Consider the following 21825-nt stretch of genomic DNA (forward strand, 5'->3'; position numbering starts at 1 on the left):
ACGAAACTACTGTTTAAGCGGGTACGGCTTAACGAGGTTTTACTGTACACACTGGGAAATTCACCATTTATTCCTAACCAACACGAACACTGGAGAAATGCGAGACATTTTGGTAAATAATTTCAATGTATTCCAAGATGCCTACGTTACCTAAAATTTACTTAAAAGTTTTAGCGATCATAGTAGTAATTTTAGCGACATTGTGAGAACATCTAGCAGAAATTTAGCGACTTTCCTGTCTCACTCTAGCAACATGCTTAAAAAAATTATGGCAACACTGTATTGCTTGGTCGGCAAGTACTCTAGCAGCTGCGTGAGTGCAGTCATTACCGTGGAGAGAGGTGCCAGGTACACAGATGGCGTGTCTACCTTCTATCATGCCATGTGGAATGTCCATGATCTCCCTTTCACCTACCGATTCCTAGGCTCGCACTCACCTAGTGGCAGACTGAATTGTTCAAACCGGTCCTGTTGGCCCAGCAACAACTGTTACAGCAGGCCTGCAACATTGCGCAAACCAATGGAGGGGCCCCACCCACTTATCTCGGGACCTCGCCCACTTATCCTCGTACTTAAATAGCTTTTCTTCCTCACCTAGATTTAAAGTCACCAGCTGGGGGATCGAGGGGCCGTCTGACACCTCGCCTCCCAGCTCGCGCATTATGCTTAGCTCGATCTCCAGGTACCGCCGCCGTAATGACAACTTGGTGGACACGGCTAGCGTGTTGGAGCTAATTTCCAACGCAAACCGTGCTTCTCCCTCTCGCGGTCGAATCGCTGTGTGAGCAAGTGTCCCCGGGATGAGCAAGTGTCACCGGGACGAGCAAGTGTCACCTGTGTGTCAGATCTGTGTGTAATGGAGTCATAATTTGCACTTTTCCTTGGCTTACTTCAAGTGCAGCAGTTTTGTGTGTTTTAGGGTGACCGGGAAAGGGTGCATTAAATGTGGTGAGACTGGTGGCACACACTGTTTGGTACCATAAAAATCATATTTACCATAAAAATGTTTGCCGTGGTGGATGGTCTTTACATATGGAGGTGCTTATGTAGTTTGCTGAATAACCTGGCACATTAGATCTGTAAAATTTCCATCAATTGGATACAACTCCTTTATTCAATGGTTCCAGTGTACATTGTTCGTAATCTGCGACAGTGGTTCAGTGGCTGTGGTGTTCTGCTGCTGGGCAGAAGATTGCAAATTCGATTTCTGACCCCGGCCGCTGCATTTTGATAAGGGCTAAATGCAAATTTTCTCAAATATTAATCTTTGGAAGCATGTGAAAGAAACCCGGCAGTAAAAATCCATAGCGCTCCACAACAGCCTCTCTTGGCCCTTGTGCTGCTTTAGGATGTTAAATCTTAACGATTTTATTTGATTAGATTTTGGATCTTGTTTGGTGATACGTGGTCAGATTGACTTTAGGTTCACATGAAATCAGCAATTGGTTCCTTTAAGGACCCTGTGAAACCTTTTCTTCAAATCTAAGAAACACACTGTTGTAAGTGCAACACCGTTGAATGAACAGTATTGCCAAATAAATTTTAAAAAGACCAAATAGGAATGGACATATAAAGAGAGCAATGCTTACCTTGCCCATTCTCCCTCAACACATTTCCTCTCAGAGACCCATCTGAGAGTCTCTGGCAGTGCCTTGCCTATTGCACCTTTCTTTCATTTTGTTCTTTACATAGTGCATTGATGGTAACTCTTCAAGGTTGGCTTCTGACAAATGTGCCGGACAGTAAGAAAGGAGTAGTGACAAGACGAATGAAACATGTTAAATTAACAGCTGCTGCTTTGTTTGCCAGAAGGTCTGTGTGCTTCTGCAGTAACTTGTGTGGCCCTAGAAATTGAAACTCGAGATGTTAAAATCCATGCTGAGCTGTTGCTAGTCAGATGCTTATGTATTGGTTGTTTCTTTGTTATCCACTGGTAATTACTGTGAATGTCTACTTTGTAATGCTCCACCTTTCTTACTTTCAGACCCACCCGACACAGACTGCTTTCATGTCCAGTGTAGATCTGCACACCCACTGCAGTTACCAGCTCATGTTGCCTGAAGCTGTAGCAATAGTGTGTTCTCCAAAGTACGACGAGTACGTACCACATTTACAGAGTTTTCTTTTTTTTACGTGAAACATCTTTAATTTCAGTCAGCATAGGGAGGTCACTTGCTAAAGTCACATGTAATGTTGCATCTATGTAACGAAGACATGTAGCACTACTAATATACAGCTTATATCTATGTTACCATGCTACTCACACGCCTTACTTTGGTATCATTGTGTAGAGGAAAAAACATTACTCGATCATGCATGTGTATCTCTTAACAGCTGGCTCAATTGGGAGCAAATCACATGGATGCCAGTAACAATCGGCTCCAGGAAGCTGTTTCGCTTGTGTATTACTTTAGAAGAAAAAAAAGCATATTTAAAAGTGTTTATTTGGCACACGTGTTTGTGCACTTTCAAGGATGGTCCTTTCGGGAGGAATGTAGCTTGGCTGTCCTCTACAGTTGATTTTTTTTACCCTTGTTCGGTCATTTAAGATGTAAAATAGGCATAATCTGAGGTATTTATGCCTTGATGAAAGTAAGGACCACTCCACTGCTCTAAGAATAGCTCTTGATCTTCAGGTACAGTTGAAGTCACCTGTCGCAAACCAGGCGGCACATTTCTGGATGCACTCCAATTCATCATTATTTAATTTAACATATATATTCAAATAATGAACAGACTTTTTTTCTGAAAATATCGACGCAAGGATGAGGGACACCTTTATTATGTGGGGTAAATTTTATGGGAACCTTTTCGAAACAGCAAAAATGGAAAAAGTAAGCCAGTAATGATTTTAAACATGGATTAGATAACTTACCTTTGCGGTAAAAATACACATATACTATTTGCAAACTGTAACAGCGTCTTTATTGCAATTCACTCTGCATCGAAACCACTAGACCTGTCGTCCAGGTAGCTGGCTGCTTCAGCCACATCGTGGATCTGCAACCGGTTCCTTGCAGCCGCTTCTGGCCGTCTGCTGTTATCACAAACATCATGTTGAAACGCTGCTTTTCGGCACCTGTTTTGACTACCACACTTCGTGCGTCTATTTCCTCGACCGTCCTGCTCATCGACATGTCAAAAGTTTATCGGTGTCCGATCACCTTTTCTGTTTTGTGAGCAGATAAGCTCGACTTAGAACCCATTGCACACAGTGAAACCAAAGACAACCAGAAAAGCGAACAGACATGCTAATTCGACACTACATTCGACTATGCTCACTATGTCGACCAAGTACCAGCTGCCCAATCGACTCTTCTTCACTTGGACTCTCCCACGCACCGCGCCCAGCCATGCATCGGGTGCGCACGCTCTGCTTTAAGTCAGGGAAAGTCTGTAAACTGTGTAAAGTTAATGTTGCAGAGACCCAATTGCGTTTTTTTTCTCTCTCTCGAGTCTGCGAGGTGTCTTTGCTGCGGCACTGGCGGCAAGCCTGTGGTAAGAACAGGCTGAGCGTTATCACAGTCGCTCTTTCGGTCAGGTCCCAAGGCACAGCCTGTTAATGCATGCTTAACGCCAGTGTTCTCTCGTCATGGCTTTGCCATCAGTTTCTCAGTCCTTAAACCAACCGGCCTTGCCAGTGTGCTGCCACGGAATGTTTGCCGCTAGTGTGGATGTGCAGCCTACACGAGTTAGCTGCAGAATTTTTGTTAAAGTGATCTTGGCGTTTCTCACGTGGCATCATTGTTAAAGGGACACTAAAGGTTACTATGAAGTCAAGTTAAAGTGATAAAGCAATGCTCTAGAACGTCTAAGGCTTCAATATAATCGCAAACAGAGCTTTAGTAACTGAGAAATTGAGGTAAATGTATGACACGATTTGAGACCCCCCAGCGACATTCCGGTACTAGCCCGATGACGAAGGCACTCCTTATCATAATTTGTCACTCGTACTCAACTACTCGTATTAAAAAGATCATTTCATTAGATTATAAGACGGAAGAAAATGCTGCTTGTCTACTTCTATTTGATTCTAAGAAAAAACATTTTGACGTTACCCTTGAGTAGTATGGATGATCGAAAGGTTTCGTTTTCGCTCGACTCTGCACGCTGGACTTTGCGCCGCGCGCGCTTTGAGTTTCAGTTGTTTCGTTATTGCGTCGTGCTGCGCTGGTCCTGCTGGCTCGCGAAACTTGCATTTGGAACAAGCAGTGAGAATGCCACGTCCATGTGATGTCGTGGGATGCGTGAACGGTCCGCGGAACTTGGCCAAGGGCAGTTGCAGCGGCGAATCCAACGTTACTTGTCACTGCGCTAACGAGCGAACCTCTCCGTTCGAAGTGGTTAAGGGCCGTACCTCTGCCACAGCGCGTTGGCAAAGAGCCGAAAAATCGCATAGTGTGCTCGCTGCACTTTCGTCCAGAGGATTACGAGTTCAATGCCGACTTACTGAAGTCATGTGGAGTGCCTTTCAAAGCAATGCTTTCCCGTAGCGCTGTTCCGTCAGTCTTGCCTGCATTCTCCGAAGCGCAAGAACAATTGCAGCTCGAAGACGGGGCGGTGAGTGCGGCATTTGGTTTTCATGAAGGAAAAGCTACAAATGTGCGAATATGTACAGCCATGACATACAGTTGCTGTCGTAGTAGTACGCAACGACGCGGCAGCACGAGCCCTCGGCAGCAGGTCACGTTCATCAGTGCTTAAATCACTGAAGTCGAGCCCAGCATCGCGAGCCAATGTGTCGTTGTCAGGGTCGTCCATTGCAACGAGCATCAAAGTTGGCGTCATAAAATAAAGAACCAGCTTATCGTCGTGCGCTTTCCCTTCCGCTAGCATAGTTCCGCTTTCGCGCTGCTGTTGGCTCTGTCTTGGCCCTGTATCTGGCTGCGCGTTTGCGTTTTGCGCAGAAAAGCCGTAGCGCCGTCTGCGGGCACCGTTTTACTCATGTGCACCGACGACGCAACGTTACTACATTTATTAGACCATGACGTCACCACTCCTCAGTCAGAGGGCGGGCGATTTGAACTGCGCTAGAGGTACGCAGATGCTTCAGAACGCATTTTCTCTTAAAATAAGTCTCTTCTTCGAATGAAACAAGCGTTTCGAGGTTTCTGGGATGGTATTTCAACAGTCTACGTTGACTTAATATTAACCTTTAGTGTCCCTTTAGGTATTTTAAACACAGCGATGGGCTGTGCTTGCTTTAAACACATGTGCGAGAGTAAAGGATTCTAGTCTCTCTGAAAAACTACAGCACGGCTGTTCTATTGTGGGACTGCACAGTAGCAGAGTTGGGAGTGCGATTATTATGCGGGGGAAAACAAAAAATCAAAATTTTCAGGAGCGAAGTTGGGGTGCACTTATTATGTGAGTGCATTCATTATTAAGCAAGTACAGTGAAACCTCATTAAACTGTAGTTGGCCGGAGCTTGGAAAAAGTAAGTGCTAAGCAGTAGTACTGCTTAACCAAAATATTGGTAGATCGCCCACTTACCTGTCAAAAACAGAACTCGGAGACAGTGCGATGAAAGGGCAAAAAACATGCAGTATTTATTCACTTTGTGCGACAAAAGTCTTATTTCCGTTGGATGCCACAGCGGCCTCATACTCACTTAAGCTGCAAGCCAGCTTTTCTGCTAGCCCCCTCTTCTCCGCAAACACCCGTATGAGGCTGATGTAACGCGCAGCTTCCGCCACTGCCGGGCCTGAATCACCTGTGTTGTCGCATTCCGTGACGTCCTCATCACTGTTGTTGGGTGACACGTGGGCAATAACAGGGCCAACGATGGCAAAATTTAAACCTCGAGAAGTCAACCCTCATAGCCGACATCTTTTCGCTGTCACAGCAGCACTGCCGATCAACTTCTCCTTTGCATTCCAAATGCCACACACCGTAGTCAACGTAGTCAGTGCCGACTACTTCCTGCCACGTTCGATAGCATGAACGGTGTCCAATTTTTTCTTCTATGCTGTGCACCCGGTTTTTGGCCAAGCTTTGGCATGACTCGAGTCCTAGCTTGTACGACGTTGCAAAACAGGTCACAACGCACTGTGGCACAGCGCTGAAGCGATGATGTTCCTTCACCCTTCCAAGCACCTCCGTGTTTGCGCTTGGTGGCCGTTCTGATCTCTGAGGCTTGTTGTTCTTAGCCACACTGACCTACTGCAGTCATTGCACGACAAAAAGTGGTACACTACGTGTTAACCGATACGTACGCAATGTCATATGTACAAGAAGTACATATGACACCTTTGGTCCTGGACAGAGTTATAAATGTTAAGAAAAAAAGAAAAAAAAGTCAAAGCCCTTAGCAATGCACATCTACAATCTACAACATCAAAAAGAAAGCATCATTTGATTCAACTCTCGCAACATCACTCTGCAGTCATTTCCATTCCCTAATGGTGTTAAGAAAGAAAGACATTCTAAACAATTCACTTTTTGCCGTGAATTCACGGACCTTAATATCATGGTCAACACGGTTGGATCTATAAAAAGGCTCTTGCATAAACTTTTCGCGATCAACCCGAACAGCTGAATAATAAATAGCATGAAAAAACTTCAGACTCTCCTTCTTTCGGCGCGTGTTGAGCAATTCCCAGTTGAGTGCTTTCTTCGTACGGAATGTACTGTACTGAGCCCTGAATGTGCCAGATACGAAACAAGAGGCAATGTTCTGCAACCACTCCAACTTATCTTTATCTCTACCAGTAGGCGGGTCCCAAAAAGTACACGCGTATTCCAGAATCGACCCGACATAAGTCTTGTACAAAATGTTCCAACATGACTGTGGAAAAGTGCTTGCATTTCGGCAAAGAAATCCCAAGGTTTTGCATGCTTTAGCAGCGACATAATCGACGTGACGGTGCCAATTTAATTCAGGAGTAAAATAAACACCTAAATATTCAAATTCGAATACCTGTTCCAACATTACATTCCTAATGACATATTGTTGCACATCAGGGTTTTTCTTTCTTGTAAATTTCATGTGAACAGTTTTAGACAAATTCATGTTCCATTTGATGCACCACTCCGAGATTCTGTTCAGGTCTTCCTGAAACATTTCAACATCACGTTCACAAGTGACTACTCTATAGAGAATGCAGTCATCGGCAAATAACCGCATTTGAGACTCTATTCCGTCACTGTCATTCACATATAGCAAGAACAATAGTGACCTTGCGGAACACCGGACACAACTTGCACCCTCTGAGGTTTGGTACCATTCACAACCACAAACTGATGACCTAAACATAGGTAATCTTTTACCCATGATATTGTCACGTGGTAGTGATGGTTGAGGACACAGCAAAAAAACTGTGAATGGCGAAACTAAATTTATTGGGCGAACCTGTGCCCAGAAAAACAGGCTACACTCAATGCTCAACGAAAACGGCGAACACAGTCGGTGATCTTCGAAAATCTGATCAGCAGGTCAAGCGCGTCGGCTTTTATACATCAGTCATTGAATGTTCCAGAGTAATCGCTGGGACCTGCATGCCTTCCACAAAGTTCTACACTATTCGCGTCGCACATACATGCAATCAGATTATACAAGGTTCGGCGACAACAGACAGCGGATAGAAGCATCGATAACATTCTAGAAACTTCTGATACATGTAGGCGCGTCCTGCGCTCAGCGATAACATTTCTTAGATGGTAAAAGCGCTCACCCGTAGAAGATAAACGAGTTCACGTGTCAATATCACTTGAGGACTAGTATTGTAAAAGGCCATTTTTTTAATTAGCAAACAGTGCGTCATGGTATCAAATGCCTTTTGAAATCCAAAATCATAATTTCCACGCTAACGCACCTGCCCAGTGCCCCTGCCAGGTGGTGCAAAAATTCAGTCAACTGCGTAGTACAAGATAGGCCCCTTCGAAAACCATGCTGACAAGGATTAAACAATGAATGTGCCTCCATATGTGCTACTCTACTAGTATACAAAATATGTTTAAGTGTCTTGCATGCAACTGAAGTTAGTGATAATGGTCTATAATTTGACACGGTGTCACGAGGACCAAACTTGTGAATTGGCACAATGCTTGCAATTTTCCAGTCATCTGGAAGGCAGGATTCGTCAAGCGATTTTTCGAAGATAATCTTCAAGTATGGTGCAACCGACTGAGCACAAAGTTTATAAAATTTGTTTGGCAAGTCATCAGGACACCCAGCCTTAGCAATTCTCAGATTCTGCAACAGAGACTCTATACCATTGATGCTAATAACATCATCATCCATAACACTCATCACTGGCTGGAAATTCAAGGTATTCGTATAATCATGTCCAATCGCACTGCTCAAAGCAGAGCTAAAATACGTATTAAATAACTCACATGCGTAATTATTTGGGTACAAGCAGAGGCCGTATGAAAAGCAGAAGCAATTTGCAAAGATTGAACCCTGATAGCGTTGCCAATTACTTCATATGTCAAGGAAATTCAAAAAAAAAAAAAAACTTTGAAAACTTTGCATGCGCACCACAGCATGAGTGCGCGTTGAAGGCCTGAATGCTCCAGCAGCTTTCCGTTGTGACAGCAACCAGTAATGAACTGCTGGACGCCAGTAACGTCACAGGAGGTTAACATTAAAAAGATAACATTAAAAAAAACATGGCTGCCTGAGGGATCGGTATGCATGTTGTATGATACGAGCGTCACAGTCATTGTCATTATCATCGTCAGCCTAGTTTTATTTGCACTGTTGGACCAAGGCCACTCCCAGCGATCTTCATTTACCCCTGTCTTGTACTAGCTGGTTCCAAATTGCGCCTGCAAATTTCGTAATTTCATCACTCCACCTAATTTTCTGCCGCCTTCGACTGTGCTTTCCTTTCCTTGGAACCTGTTCTGCAACTCTAATGTCCCACTGGTTATCTGCCTTACACATTACATGACCTGCCCAGCCCTATGAGTAATTGACCTAGATAAACATACCCTTGCACACATTCTAGAGGCTGACTGGAGATCATGAATTGCCTGGAGTTGCCAGACCATGATATTACTGAGTCTTTCTGCAGTTCGGAATTTGTTGTGCACTTAATATTGGGATATATGCAGCAGTCATTTGCGTACAGCCTGACACGACTGTGTGGTTCAGCAAGATCGTTGATATAAATAAAAAAGAGAAGCGACCTTAATATGGAGCCCTGTGGAATGCCCATAGAACGGTTACATGTGATAATGATGCGTCATGAAAATGGTGCATTCTTTTCAGTCTAAAAGATGGGCTTGTAGCCATGCAAGTATGTTAGCTGGGCTTGGTAAGATACGATGATTTAAGCAAACAGTGCTGGTGTGTTACAGTGTCAGAGGCCTTTTTGAAATAGAAGAAAATGCTATTTATTTGGCTACCAGAATTTATTGGTGCAGCAGTCTTGTGCATATGTGAAATTGTGTGAAATTGTTCTTTACTTAGGCTCAGTAATAAATGAAAAAGGTTTTAATGCATAAAATTCAACAGACTATGTTATATAGCTGTTAATATATTGTTTTACATTGGTTTAGAACACTTTGCTTTTTGCTGTGTTCCTTTACGGGTTTTTTGTTAGCAGCCTGTTACGGAAGCCTCACGTGCAAGCTCATGTGACTGTGTGTGACCATGAGACTTGACCATAAAATGCAACCACGAAACGCACGGAATGATGCATTCGGGGACCGAACTTCTTGCGTAGCTTCCTTAGCATTGCACGATAAGTATGAAGTGGAGTATAGAACTGTAATGTCTGCAGCATGTTATATGGCCACTTCTACTGGTTCTCCTTCTGGGGAGAGGGATTATATGGAACAGATAATGTTGAAAGTTCCACTTGTGCATTTTCTGTCCTTTTTATTTCTCCTTAATTTTTCTTCTTTCTTCATATGCCATTTCTAATGCTTTACAACTACTGTATGGCCCTCAGTCCCCAGCAGCTGCGGAGCACCTGACCGAGGTGGCGGTCAGACTTGTAAGGCAGCAGAGGGTGTTAAGAATCTCTGGGTCCGGACCGGCCGCCAATGGAAACTGACCCTTGCAACGTTTAACACCTGAACCCTCTCGAGTAAGGCTAGCTTAGCAGGACTGTTTCAGGACCTCTCAGACATAGTTTGGGATATTATCGGCCTTAGTGAGATTAGAAGAACTGACGAGGATTATACAGTGCTGACTAACAGCCATGTCCTCTGCTATAGCGGTCTACCAGATAAGAAGCAATACGGGGTAGGATTCCTAATCCATAAGGACATAGCGGGCAACATTGATGAATTCTATAGCTTTAATGAGAGGGTAGCAGTAGTCATAATCAAACTAAGAGCTATAGATGAAAGATAATTCCAGCCTAGGCTCCAACATCCAGTCCCGATGATGATGAAGTAGATCAGTTTTATGAAGACCTTGAAATAGTGATGAGAAAAGTACAGACTCAGTGTACTGTAGTAATGGGAGACTTCAATGCAAAAGTGGGGAAAAAGCAGGCTGGGGAACAAGCAATTGGCAACTATGGCGTTGATTCTAGGAAGGCTTAGAGGAGAGATGTAGATAGAATTCGCAGAAAGAAATAAGCTTCCAATAATGAATACCTTCTTGAGGAAGTGTAGCAACAGAAAGTGGACCTGGAAAAGCCCTAATGGTGAAACAAGAAATGAAATTGATTTCATACTTTGTACTGATCCCAGCATAGTGTAGAATGCACGACCTACTGTATAAGGGGCGACCTGCGCGTGCGGCGCTGTGCCAGCGCCGCTGATTTGCTTTTGCTTATGTGGTTTTATTTTAGTTTTCCAAACCGCCGCCGCGAACAGTGGCGCTAGTGCTCACCCCCACCTACCCCAACCCCGTGGCCAGCCGCACGCACGGGCAGCAAGCATTTTCAGCAAGAGCACGGAAGGACGCAAACGCACACGCGCGAAACAGTCGATTAGCTGAGTGCTTGGTGATCTGTTGGTGTCGCTAGATCTTGATTACCAGATTCTATTTCAGTGACACTGTGATTCTCAGCCCCGTGGGCGCTGGCTTTCGCGTTTGTGGCTTCTTCATGCACGATGGTTTACTCCTGCATGCTGTTGTGAAAGTCAAGCGGCCGAGCATCAAGAGGAATTTGATTTCAGAGTTCCCCGTGACCGATATTAGGAACCAGTGGTTGAAACCTGAACAAAAAAAAAAAAAAATTGTCTGGGGCTTAGGTCAGGTTAAGCCTGAATATCTCGAAGCGAAAAGGTTTGGATATGCTTATGGTTTAATTTATGGATATGCTTATGGTTTAAGTTATGGATATGCTTACGGTTTAGCTTATGGTTATGCTTTATGATTTAGCCTATGGTTATGCTTACGGTTTCACTTATGGATATGCTTTGGTAAGCTTATGGTTATGCTATACGTGTGCCTTGTGTAGTTATGGAAATTGCTTATCAATGAGATGTACCATAAGTTATGCAGGATTATTAAATTTCTTTATTCATCATTGTTGGGCACATTGTCTTGCGATTTCTGTGGCCATAAACACAGCTCTCTGTATCGGTAGTACTCTTCTCCTTCCATGTTGAATGCGCACGCCTGTTCTCTGGCAAGCGGTTGTATAGTCGGCCTCCGCAATAAACACGCGCTTGCAGCGAACGTCAAACGACGACGCATAGCGCGCAGCAGTGGCCACCTGCGCCGACTCCGAACACATACACGCTGGCTCGCGCAACGCGGGGTATTGACTAGCGTAGTGAAGCTTTTCGTTTCAAAAGCCCAACTCCAGAAAAGTGCTTAAAGTGTAGTGACTATCTGTGTGATGGCACAATAAAGCGCCCCTGGAATTTTTCAAGCTAGACTTTCGTTATCATTTGGTAAAGCGGCGCAAATAAATACATCAATAACAGCACATTTTTACGATTGTGGCATGCACTGCAATTAAATCTAGTCACGTTCTGCCGCGCTCTCAACAGCATGTCACTTCAGTGAACGTGCCGAATGCAGCAAAGGAACGCATAGGCCCTGCAAAGCGGTACGTAGTGCGTTCATTGCGTCCGGCTCGGGACTAGCGAAACCTACGGGAGAATGAAGTGCGGGCGCGCTCGGGCCTCGGCTACCGCGGAAAGTGCGCACCAGACCATATTGGCACCACAGCACTAACCAACATTTTAGCAGACAATGAGGGGAAAAAAAGCTCTTAGGGATTACGCTATTTCAATCCTAGCAGGCGCGCGGCCGCGCCTTCAAAGTAGTTTCAAATTTCATTGCACTGCACAGCAAAGATGCCAAATATCTGGGGCATGTATCGCATGTATCGACACACATTTTTCTAGCCGCACGCTGTCAATAATGTGAAATGCCGAGTTTCCTGCAGCTCCTCTGTGAATTTTTACCGTTATCGCTGTACTCCTGAAGGCAAGGCTGTAGCGTTTCGGGCGCTGCTGTGAGGGTGAGCACTGGCGGCCTCTACCGGCACGCTTGGTCCCTACTCAATGATCACGTGGTATTTCTTCGGCCGCGCGCTGCCGTAGGCGATCACGGGATGCGCAGGTCGCTCTTTATACAGTAGGTCGTGGTAGAATGTAGAAGTAATAGGTAGGGGTAAAGTGCAGTGATCATAAGTTAGTGAGGGCTAGGATTTACCTCAATTTGAACAGAGAAAGGGTAAGAAATTGGTCAAGACGAAACAGGTCAACCTAGGGGCAATAAGGGTAAAAGCAGACAAATTCAGGCTGGTACTTGCCAACAAATACGCAGCCTTAGAACAGAGAGATGAAGATGACAGAGAGGTAATGAATGAAACCATAACTAGACTGGTTTCAGAGGCAGCAATTGAAGTGCGAGGCAAGGCACCAAGGCAACGAGTAGGCAAGCTCTCCCAAATAACAAGGGACCTAATAAAGAAATGACAAAGAATGAAAGTGTCCAACTCAAGAAATAAGAATTTGCGGAACTGTCAAAACTGATCAACAAAACGAGAATAAGTGATATCTGAAATTGTAACATGAAAAACACTGGAGAAGCCGTAAAACATGGACGCAGCCTGAAATCAATGAGAAGGAAACTTGATGTAGGACTAACCAAGATGTATGCACTGCAAGATAAGCAGGATAATATCAGCAATTTCGAAGATACAGTAAAAGCAGCGGAAGAATTCTATACTGACCTATATAGTACCCAGAGGAGTCAGGATACTTCAATTAGAAACAGTAATGAACAGGTTGCAGAGACTCCTATAACTAGCGATGAGGTCAGAAGGGCCTTGCAAGACATGAAACGAGGATGAGCGGCACGAGAAGATGGAATAACAGTCGATTTAATCAAAGATGGAGGAGACATAATGCTTGAAAAACTGGCGGCTTATTATATGAAGTGTTTATCGACTGCAAGGGTCCCAGAAAACTGGAGGAATGCAAACATTATACTAATCCACAATAAGGGAGACTATAAAGAATGGAAAAATTATAGACCCGTTAGCTTACTCCCAGTAATAAAATATTTGCCAAAATAATCTCCAACAGAATAAGGGCAACGCTGGACTTTAGTCAACCAAGGGAACAGGCTGGCTTCAGAAAGGGATACTGTACAATGGATCACATCCATGTCATTAACCAGGTTATCGAGAAATCCAGAGTACAATCAGCCTCTCTATATGGCTTTCATAGATTACAAAAAAGCTTTTGATTCAGTAGAGATACCAGCAGTCATAGAGGCATTGCATAATCAAGGAGTACAGACTGCTTATGCAAATACCCTGAAAAATAACTACACAGATTCCACAGCCCCCTTAATTCTACACAGGAAAAGCAGGAATATACCGATAAAGAAAGGGGTCAGACAGGGAGACACAATCTCTGCAATGCTATTCACTGCGTGCTTGGAAGAAGTATTCAAGCTATTAAACTGGGAAGGTTTAGGAGTAAGGATCAACGGTGAATAGTTCAACTACCGTCGGTTTGCCGAGGACATTGTTCTATTCAGCAACACTCCAGACGAGTTACAACAAATGATTGGGGACCTTAACAGAGAGAGTGTAAGAGTGGGACTGAAGATTAATATGCAGAAGACAAAGATAATGATAAATAACCAGGCAAGGGAACAAGAGTTCAAGATCGCAAGTCAGCCTTTAGAGTCTGTGAAGGAGTACGTTTACCTAGGTCAATTAATCACAAGGAACCCTGACCATGAGAAGGATATTCACAGAATAAAAATGGGTTGGATCGCATACGGCAGACATCGCGAGCTCCTGACTGGAAGCTTACCGTTGTTACCACTGACAAGGAAGGTGTACAATCAGTGCATTTTACCGGTGCTGACATATGGGGCAGAGACTTGGAGACTGACAAAGAAACTTGAGAACAAATTAAGGACTGCGCAAAGAGCGATGGAACGAAGAATGCTAGGCATAACTTTAAGAGACTGAAAGAGAGCGGTTTGGATCAGAGAGCAGACGGGTATAGATGATATTCTAATAGACATTAAGAGAAAGAAATGGTGCGTGGGGAGGTCATGTAATGTGCAGATTAGATAACTGTTGGACCATTAGGGTGAGAGAATATGTACCAAGAGAAGGGAAGACCAGTAGAGGACGACAGAAGACTAGGTGGTGCATCGAAATTGGGAAATTAGTGGGTGCTAGTTAGAATCGGTTGGCGCAGGACAGGAGGAGAACGCAGGGAGAGGCCTTCGTCCTGCAGTGGACATAAAATAGGCTGATAATGATGATTATGATGATGATGATGATAACTACTGTCGTGTCAGTGCAATGCATGCAATAAAAAGGTACTTGCTTTGAGACCACTTGTGTTATGCGTCCTGCATTTCTGCTTGGCATTCAATTCAAGTGTGTCTGCATAGTTCGCTGATTCTGAGAAAAATTACTTTCAAGGAACAAGATCTTCAACTTGACTGCTGATCATGGTTTGCCATTTATCTCTGGATGCCGTGCTACCGGTTTCCATCCTCATCCCAATGATCCACCCCTATATGAGGTACGTTCTCCCCATTTTATTCAATAGATGAAACCCTATTTATGTTTACATGCTTGGCATATTTCAGAGATTTATGTATCTGAATGTAAGCTGAAAATGCTTCATATGGCAAATCATCTTGCCGTTAGTATTTGTGGGTGAAGGAAAATTTCCACAAACAGGAGCCTGGCTTCTAGATAGAAGCACTTTACTAAAATCAAAACTATGCCAGGTGCCTGCAGCAGTATCTTGTGCACAATGTTGTGTTCTGCACAATTTTGTCTGTCAAGGTATCGATTCGCTTTTATTTATCATTGCTGTTATTGTTCACAAGGCCTTTGTTGCATCTGCTGACCTTTACTATTTACAGTTTGTCACAGCCAACAGTGTTGCATCATAACCAATCGTGCTGAAAAAAATAATTGGTAAATAGACAGAAACACTTAACATTTACATTACTTTGCTTATGGCAGCTATTTTGCAGGCAAAAGTGATACGCCTTATCTTTGAGCCGTACCCTACCAGTCTAAACTGACATTTTTGTGCTTATACTCCTGTTAACTTTGACGGCATAGACATGTGGACAAGTGTGTTCTGAGGAGTAGCAAGTTTTTGGGTTTTTTTTTTTTTAAACGAAAGTTTGAAAAATGTCCAGGTTAGTTACCCTATCTAAACTTCAATGACACCTCCCACATGAGCATGTCAAAATATTGTTACGGAAGGATGAAAGAAGAGAGAGGAAGAAGATCGCGAGACGCTGGCTGCTGCGTGTTGTTGGTGGTCAGCCATCTTAACTACTCTGACTCATTTTGTATATACAGTCGCCAACCGTTTATTCAGATCTCACGGGGACTGCGGAAATGTCCGAATAAACAGGTGTCCGAAAAAGCAGATTAAGAAAAAAAAAAAAAAAATGAAATCCTTTATTTCTATGCACTTATTCGGGTTCGGCAGTAGGCTTGAAGAAATCGTGAATGCGCCATTGCACGCTGTTCTGTTTACGCGCAATCAAATGAGCCTGATTCTCGGAGAGGGTCGTACGGTCACTATAGGCGGCTGTAAGCACAGTCGCTGCTTGTACATGCTCCGCATGCGACGGCAGCATAGCACATGGTGCGTCATCTTCCGACTCAGAGTCATCGTCCGGCGGTGCAGCAGAAACCTGACGAATGATCTCGCCGTTGTTGAGTTCTGCGCATGTCAGTACAGCAGTGTCAACACCTGTGAAACTGTCAAATGAGATGGTGTCTGGAATCGCAATGCTACCACTGCGCAGGTCTCGGCAGAACATTTTCCGCGTCAGTAGGGAGCACTTTGGAAGGCGACAAATCTTAGGCCTCCCGGCACCCGCTTGCCGGCATTCCCCAGTGCAATCAGTGTGGGCACTGTCGGCACCATGAGACACTTGTTTCCGTATGCCGGAATGTTTCCGTATGTTTCCGATGTTTCCGTATGCCGCATTGGATCACCGGAACCTCGACACAGCACACAAAGCAAACACCTCCATGTCGACACCAGTCGCACAAACGAAAAACGTGGCCTACTTGCAGCGTTGTGCGCGAAGAAACAAATCAGCTGCTGGATTGTCTTGACATGGCTTATTAAGCTGAAACCGGAACTGTTGTAGAGCCGCTCTATCGAACCAGGCAGAAACGATGATGATGAGCAGGGATTTGCAGTAGCACCACTTCGTGGGGCAGCAAGGAGGCTCCATTCAAAACCAAAATGGCGTTCAGCAAGTCGAATCATGCACCGGTCTGAGTCGGTGCATGGTGCTCTCGGTCGAGTTGGCTCAAGAAGTGTCCGAAAGATCAGACGAGAGGTTGCAAGGTGTCCGAACTTACGGCAGTTCTTATACATTATGGGTCTATCGGTAGAATGGCGGTGCTGCGAAGCAGACCGAATAATCGAGCATGTCCGAATTTTTGGAGTCCGGAAAATCAGTCGGCGACTGTATATTGTAAATGCAATCTTCTATACTGCCAACATCCCCGTAACATATTGGTGAGAGGTGCGGGGTACCACGGCTGGAAACGGAGCTCCACGGTAGACGCCGCATCACCGTCCTCACCATGAATGACGGTGAGCACTCGGGATCAACGTCGTTGCCGCCTCCTACGTCACCTCCGCATGCTACGTCGCTGTCACTTTTGGTTGTCGTTGAGCAACCCAAGGATCCTGGAACTTTCTGTGGGACCAATGGCGCCGACGTTAAAGAGTGGGTGGCCATGTACGAGCACGTGAGTGGAATCAACAGATGGGACCCTACGCTTATGCTAGCTAACCTGTTGTTCTACCTAAGAGGCACGGCAAAGGTGTGGTACGAAAACCATGAAGAGGAGCTAACCAGCTGGGACCAATGGAAAGAGAAATTGAGAGCTGTTTGGCAAACCAGCCGGCTGTAAAATATCCGCAAAGCAGGAACTGGCCTCCCGTGCCCAATCCCCCACATAGTCCTATGTCTCGTACATCCAGGACGTGCTGGCACTTTGTCGTAAAGCCGATCACGACATGACAGAAGCTGAGAAGGTCGGGCACGTGCTTACGGGCATTGGTGACGACGTGTTTAATCTGCTCATGTGCAAAACCTGCTCTACAGTTGATGCAATCATTAAAGAGTGCCGACAATTCAAGCAGGCGAAAAGCCGATGCGTCTTGCAACCATTCTTCAGCCTTCCCAATACTGCCGCAACATTGACGTGTGAAGATCAACCCACACAGCAGCATGCGTCGCCATCAGAGGACGCGGTGCGAATCGTTAAACGGGAACCGGATGCGATGGTGCCCGCAGCTTTCTGTTGATGTAGCCCTGATGCTACCACATTTTCAGTTCCCCTCGTACAAGCCATCGTACACCAGGAACTTGAAAACATTGGTTTACATTCTGTGTGTGCTGTCGCCAATCCCAGAGCTAACAAATGCTTTTCTACTACATGTATTTTCGCTCCACCCCGACGCTTCTCTCCGTGTTATCGCAACCTGACTGAGTGGAGAACTGTGGACGACCAGCCGATACGTTTCACCTGTCACTGCATTGGTCACGTCGCCCGATACTGTCGCAACTCATGGCCCTCAACACCTCCCATGCCGACCAACCTGAGCCGTTTTGATGGAAATGCCCGCAGTTTTTCACCCACCGCCGAGTCTAACAGCGCCGACAACTCTGCTAGGAACACATGGTACAGCCGCTCACCATCACCGCACACCAGTCGTTCACCGCAAACACGTCGCCTATCTTCACGTTCACCGCAACCACGTCGCCTTTTGTCCCCTGTGGATTTTGGCCGCACCCTTTTGGAAAACTAAGAAATCCAGCCTTCGGAAGTGATGCAGCATTGCCAACTGTAATTGATGTTAAAATAGATGGCGCACCTGTCCAACCACTCGTGGACACTGGAGCCCACGTATCTGTAATGAGTGCTAGCCTACATAGACATTTAAAAAAGGTCCGCACACCAGCAGTTGCCTGAGTGCTTCGTGTGGCCGACGGTGGCGTGCTGGTTGTTCTTGGAATGTGTACTGCGCATTTAAGTATAGCCGGCCACCCTACTTCTGTTCTCTTTGCTGTGATCGACAACTGCCCTCACAACGTTATCCTTGGATTGGACTTTTTATTCATGCATTCTGCTCTCATCGACTGTGCGACTGGCGTTCTTCAGTTAGAACTGCCTCAGCTTTCCGATGCTCCGAGCACCGCCTCACCGCACTTGTGCTCGCTTCACGATGTGCATCTGTCACCCGAGGCAATTACTTACATCACTTTGACCGCCCAGCCACAGGCTCCTGACGATAAATATGTGCTTTGCCCTATCATCGACGTGCTTTTGAACCGAAACGTTGCTGTTCCGTATACGCTGGTCACGGTTACTAATAACAACGTCATTCTACCGCTTCTAACTTTCAGCCTGTTCCCTTAAGTGATTCTGGCCGGCATGTTCTTGGCCAGCGTTTCTAGTGGTTCCGAATTTGACATTGTGAGTCTGAATGCCGAGAGTGGTTTATTAGCGCCAATTGCAGCTCACAGCTCTGGTTCCTGAACGGATGACCTCGCGAAAATGATTGCACCTGACATCACCTCTGCACAGGCCACGGACATGCGTCTCCGACTTGAATCATGCAGTGATGTCTTTGATTTCGGCATCAGGCCTTTAGGCCAAACATCACTTGTTCAGCACCATATAAACACCGGAGACAGGAATTTTATTTGTCGGCGTCCCTATCGTGTATCGCATGCTGAACGTCGGGTCATCCAATCAGAAGTGGACAAAATGCTCTGCAAAGGGGTCATCGAGCCGTTAGCCAGTCCTTGGGCTTCACCTGTCGTGATTGTGAAAAAGGAAGATGGTACCTGGCGTTTTTGTATCGGTTATTGCCACTTAAACAAGATCACATGAAAAGACGTCTACCCACTACCACGCATCGATGATGCCTTGGACTACTTGCACAGAGCTAAATACTTCTCGTCCATCTATCTTCGATCCGGCTACTGGCAGATTTCAGTTGATGAAATGGACCGCGAGAAGATGGCCTTCATCACGCCGAATGGTTTATATCAGGTCAAAGTCATGCCCTTTGGCCTATGCAATGCTCCTGCAACATTTGAACGTATGATGGACTCTCTTCTGCAAGGCTACAAATGGACCACCTGTCTCTGTTACCTTGACGACGTTTCTTCTCCCACGTTCAGCAGCCACCTTACCCGACTCGCTGCCATTCTTGCGGTCTTCCGAAAAGCCGGCCTCCAACTGAACTCCACAAAGTGTCAATTCGGCCACCGTCAGATTATCGTGTTGGTACACCTCGTTGATACATCCGGTGTCCAACCAGATCCAGGAAAAGTTCGCGCCGTACGCAGCTTCCCTGTGTGACTTTCTGCTTCTGACGTGTGCTGCTTCGTCGACCTGTGTTCTTACTTTCGCCGTTTCGTCAAAAACTTCGCGGACGTTGCTCGGCCTTTTGACAGATTTTCTAAAGAACACGCCATTCTCATGGGGCCCGGAGCAGGCTCACGCTTTTGCCGCTCTCATCGGATTTCTGACTACCCCTCCCATACTTGCCCACTTTGATCCATCTGCACCGACCGAAGTCCACACTGACGCAAGCAGCCATGGCATCGGCGCTGTTCTCGCCCAACAACAGAATGGTACCGAGTGCGTGATAGCTTACGCCAGCTGCCTGCTGTCACCTGCCGAGAGAAATTACTCCTTCACCGAGCGGGAGTGCTTGGCTTTAGTTTGTGCTGTCCCCAAGTTCCAGCCATATTTGGATGGCCGCATGTTTTTGGTCGTTACAGACCACCACCACGCACTCTGTTGGCTGTCTTCCCTCCAGGACCTGACAGGACGGCTTGGTCGCTGGGCTTTGCGGCTCCAGGAATTTTCGTTTGTTGTCAACTATAAGTCTGGACGTCTGCACAATGATGCTGACTGCCTTTCTTGTCACCCCGTGGATCCTCCTTATCCTGCTGTGCATGATCCGGTGACCTACATGATGGCTTTTACTGACATGACCGACATGTACGCGCTGAACAACAATGCAATGAATCCTTACAGTCCATCATCGCCGGAGTGCAATCTGGCAGCACTGATGCCACATGCCGCATGTTCGTTCTGCACGACGGCATCCTCTACCACCGCAATATTTATTCTGGCGGCCCTGAGTTGCTCCTTGTCCTTCCTCGTGATCTGCGATCCGTCGCTCTCGAACAACTTCACAATGCACCGACGGTGGGACACCTTGGCGTTTTGCGTACATACGACTGCGTATGATGCCGGTTCTTCTGGCCGGGTCTCTACCGCTCCATGCGTGGTAATGTCACAACTTGCAAATTGTGTCAGCGCCGGAAGAAACCTCCCCTGTCACCTGTCGGACGACTCCATCCAATTGAACTTCCCTCTGAACCATTCTTTCGCGTAGGCCTTGACCTGATTGGCCCTTTTCTGACGACGACTAGAGGGAATAAGTGGATCGCCGTCGCTACTGATTACGCGATAACAAAGGTGTTGCCAACAAGTTTCGCAACAGACTTCGCCGATTTTCTCCTCCACGACGTCATTCTCCACCATGGTGCACTTCGACAGTTACTTATAGACCGCGGCCGCTCGTTCTTGCCTTGGGTTGTCAACGATTTCCTCCGCTCTTGTGTTACTGTGCACAAGCTGTCCACCGCCTACCACTCACAAACGAACGATCTTGCGGAATGTTTCAACGGAACAATCACAGAGATGCTGGCGATGTACGTCTCCAAGATTCACCGGGACTGGGACGCCACGGTGGCCTACGCGACATTCGCGTATAACTCGCCCCGACATGAGACCACAGGATATTCACCGTTTTATCTTTCGTATGGTCGCGACCCTACATTGCCGTCAGACACCATCCTCCCTTCTGTGCCACATGTTGCAACTGAGTATGCTTGTGAAGTCATCGATCGCGCTCACGTGGCATGTCAAGTCGCCCAATCTCGTTTATTAGCCTCGCAGCATTTACAAAAAGAGCGTTATGACCAGTGCCATCGCGATGTTAAGTTCGCGCCAGGTGCTTGGGTGCTCCTTTGGTCACCATGTCATCGGGTTGGCCTCTCCCAGAAGCTTCTCTCTCGCTACACAAGGCCTTATGAAATTCTGCGTCAAGTTAACGACGTAAATTAAGAGCTTTCGCTGCTGCAGTTTCATGCATCCTCAAGTCCAATGCCTGTTGATGTTGTCCACATTTCACGACTGAAGCCATACTTCGCTTGCAATTCTTCATCTGCCATGCGCCGAGACGGCGCTTCACCACCCGGGGGTCCTGTTACGGAAGAATGAAAGAAGAGAGAGGAAGAAGAATGATCGCAGAGACGCTGGCTGCTGCGTGTTGCTGGTGGTCGGCCATCTTAACTACTCTGACTCATTTTGTATAGATATTGTAAATACAATCTT

At 46.0% G+C, this 21825-nt stretch overlaps 1 protein-coding gene across 2 annotated transcripts in view; it reads left to right on the top strand.

Annotated features, from left to right (window-relative positions):
• LOC126547007 (STAM-binding protein) overlaps nt 1-21825 on the top strand; it is a 99656-nt gene that overhangs the window by 66194 nt on the left and 11637 nt on the right. For both annotated transcript variants that reach the window (XM_055062996.1, XM_050194811.3), the window contains 2 exons: nt 1985-2097; nt 14824-14926. In XM_055062996.1, the coding sequence (XP_054918971.1) occupies nt 1985-2097; nt 14824-14926 (216 nt within the window). The remainder of the gene's footprint in view (nt 1-1984; nt 2098-14823; nt 14927-21825) is intronic.

This window comes from Dermacentor andersoni, chromosome 1, assembly GCF_023375885.2.
Source record: "Dermacentor andersoni chromosome 1, qqDerAnde1_hic_scaffold, whole genome shotgun sequence".
Lineage (NCBI taxonomy): Eukaryota > Metazoa > Arthropoda > Arachnida > Ixodida > Ixodidae > Dermacentor > Dermacentor andersoni.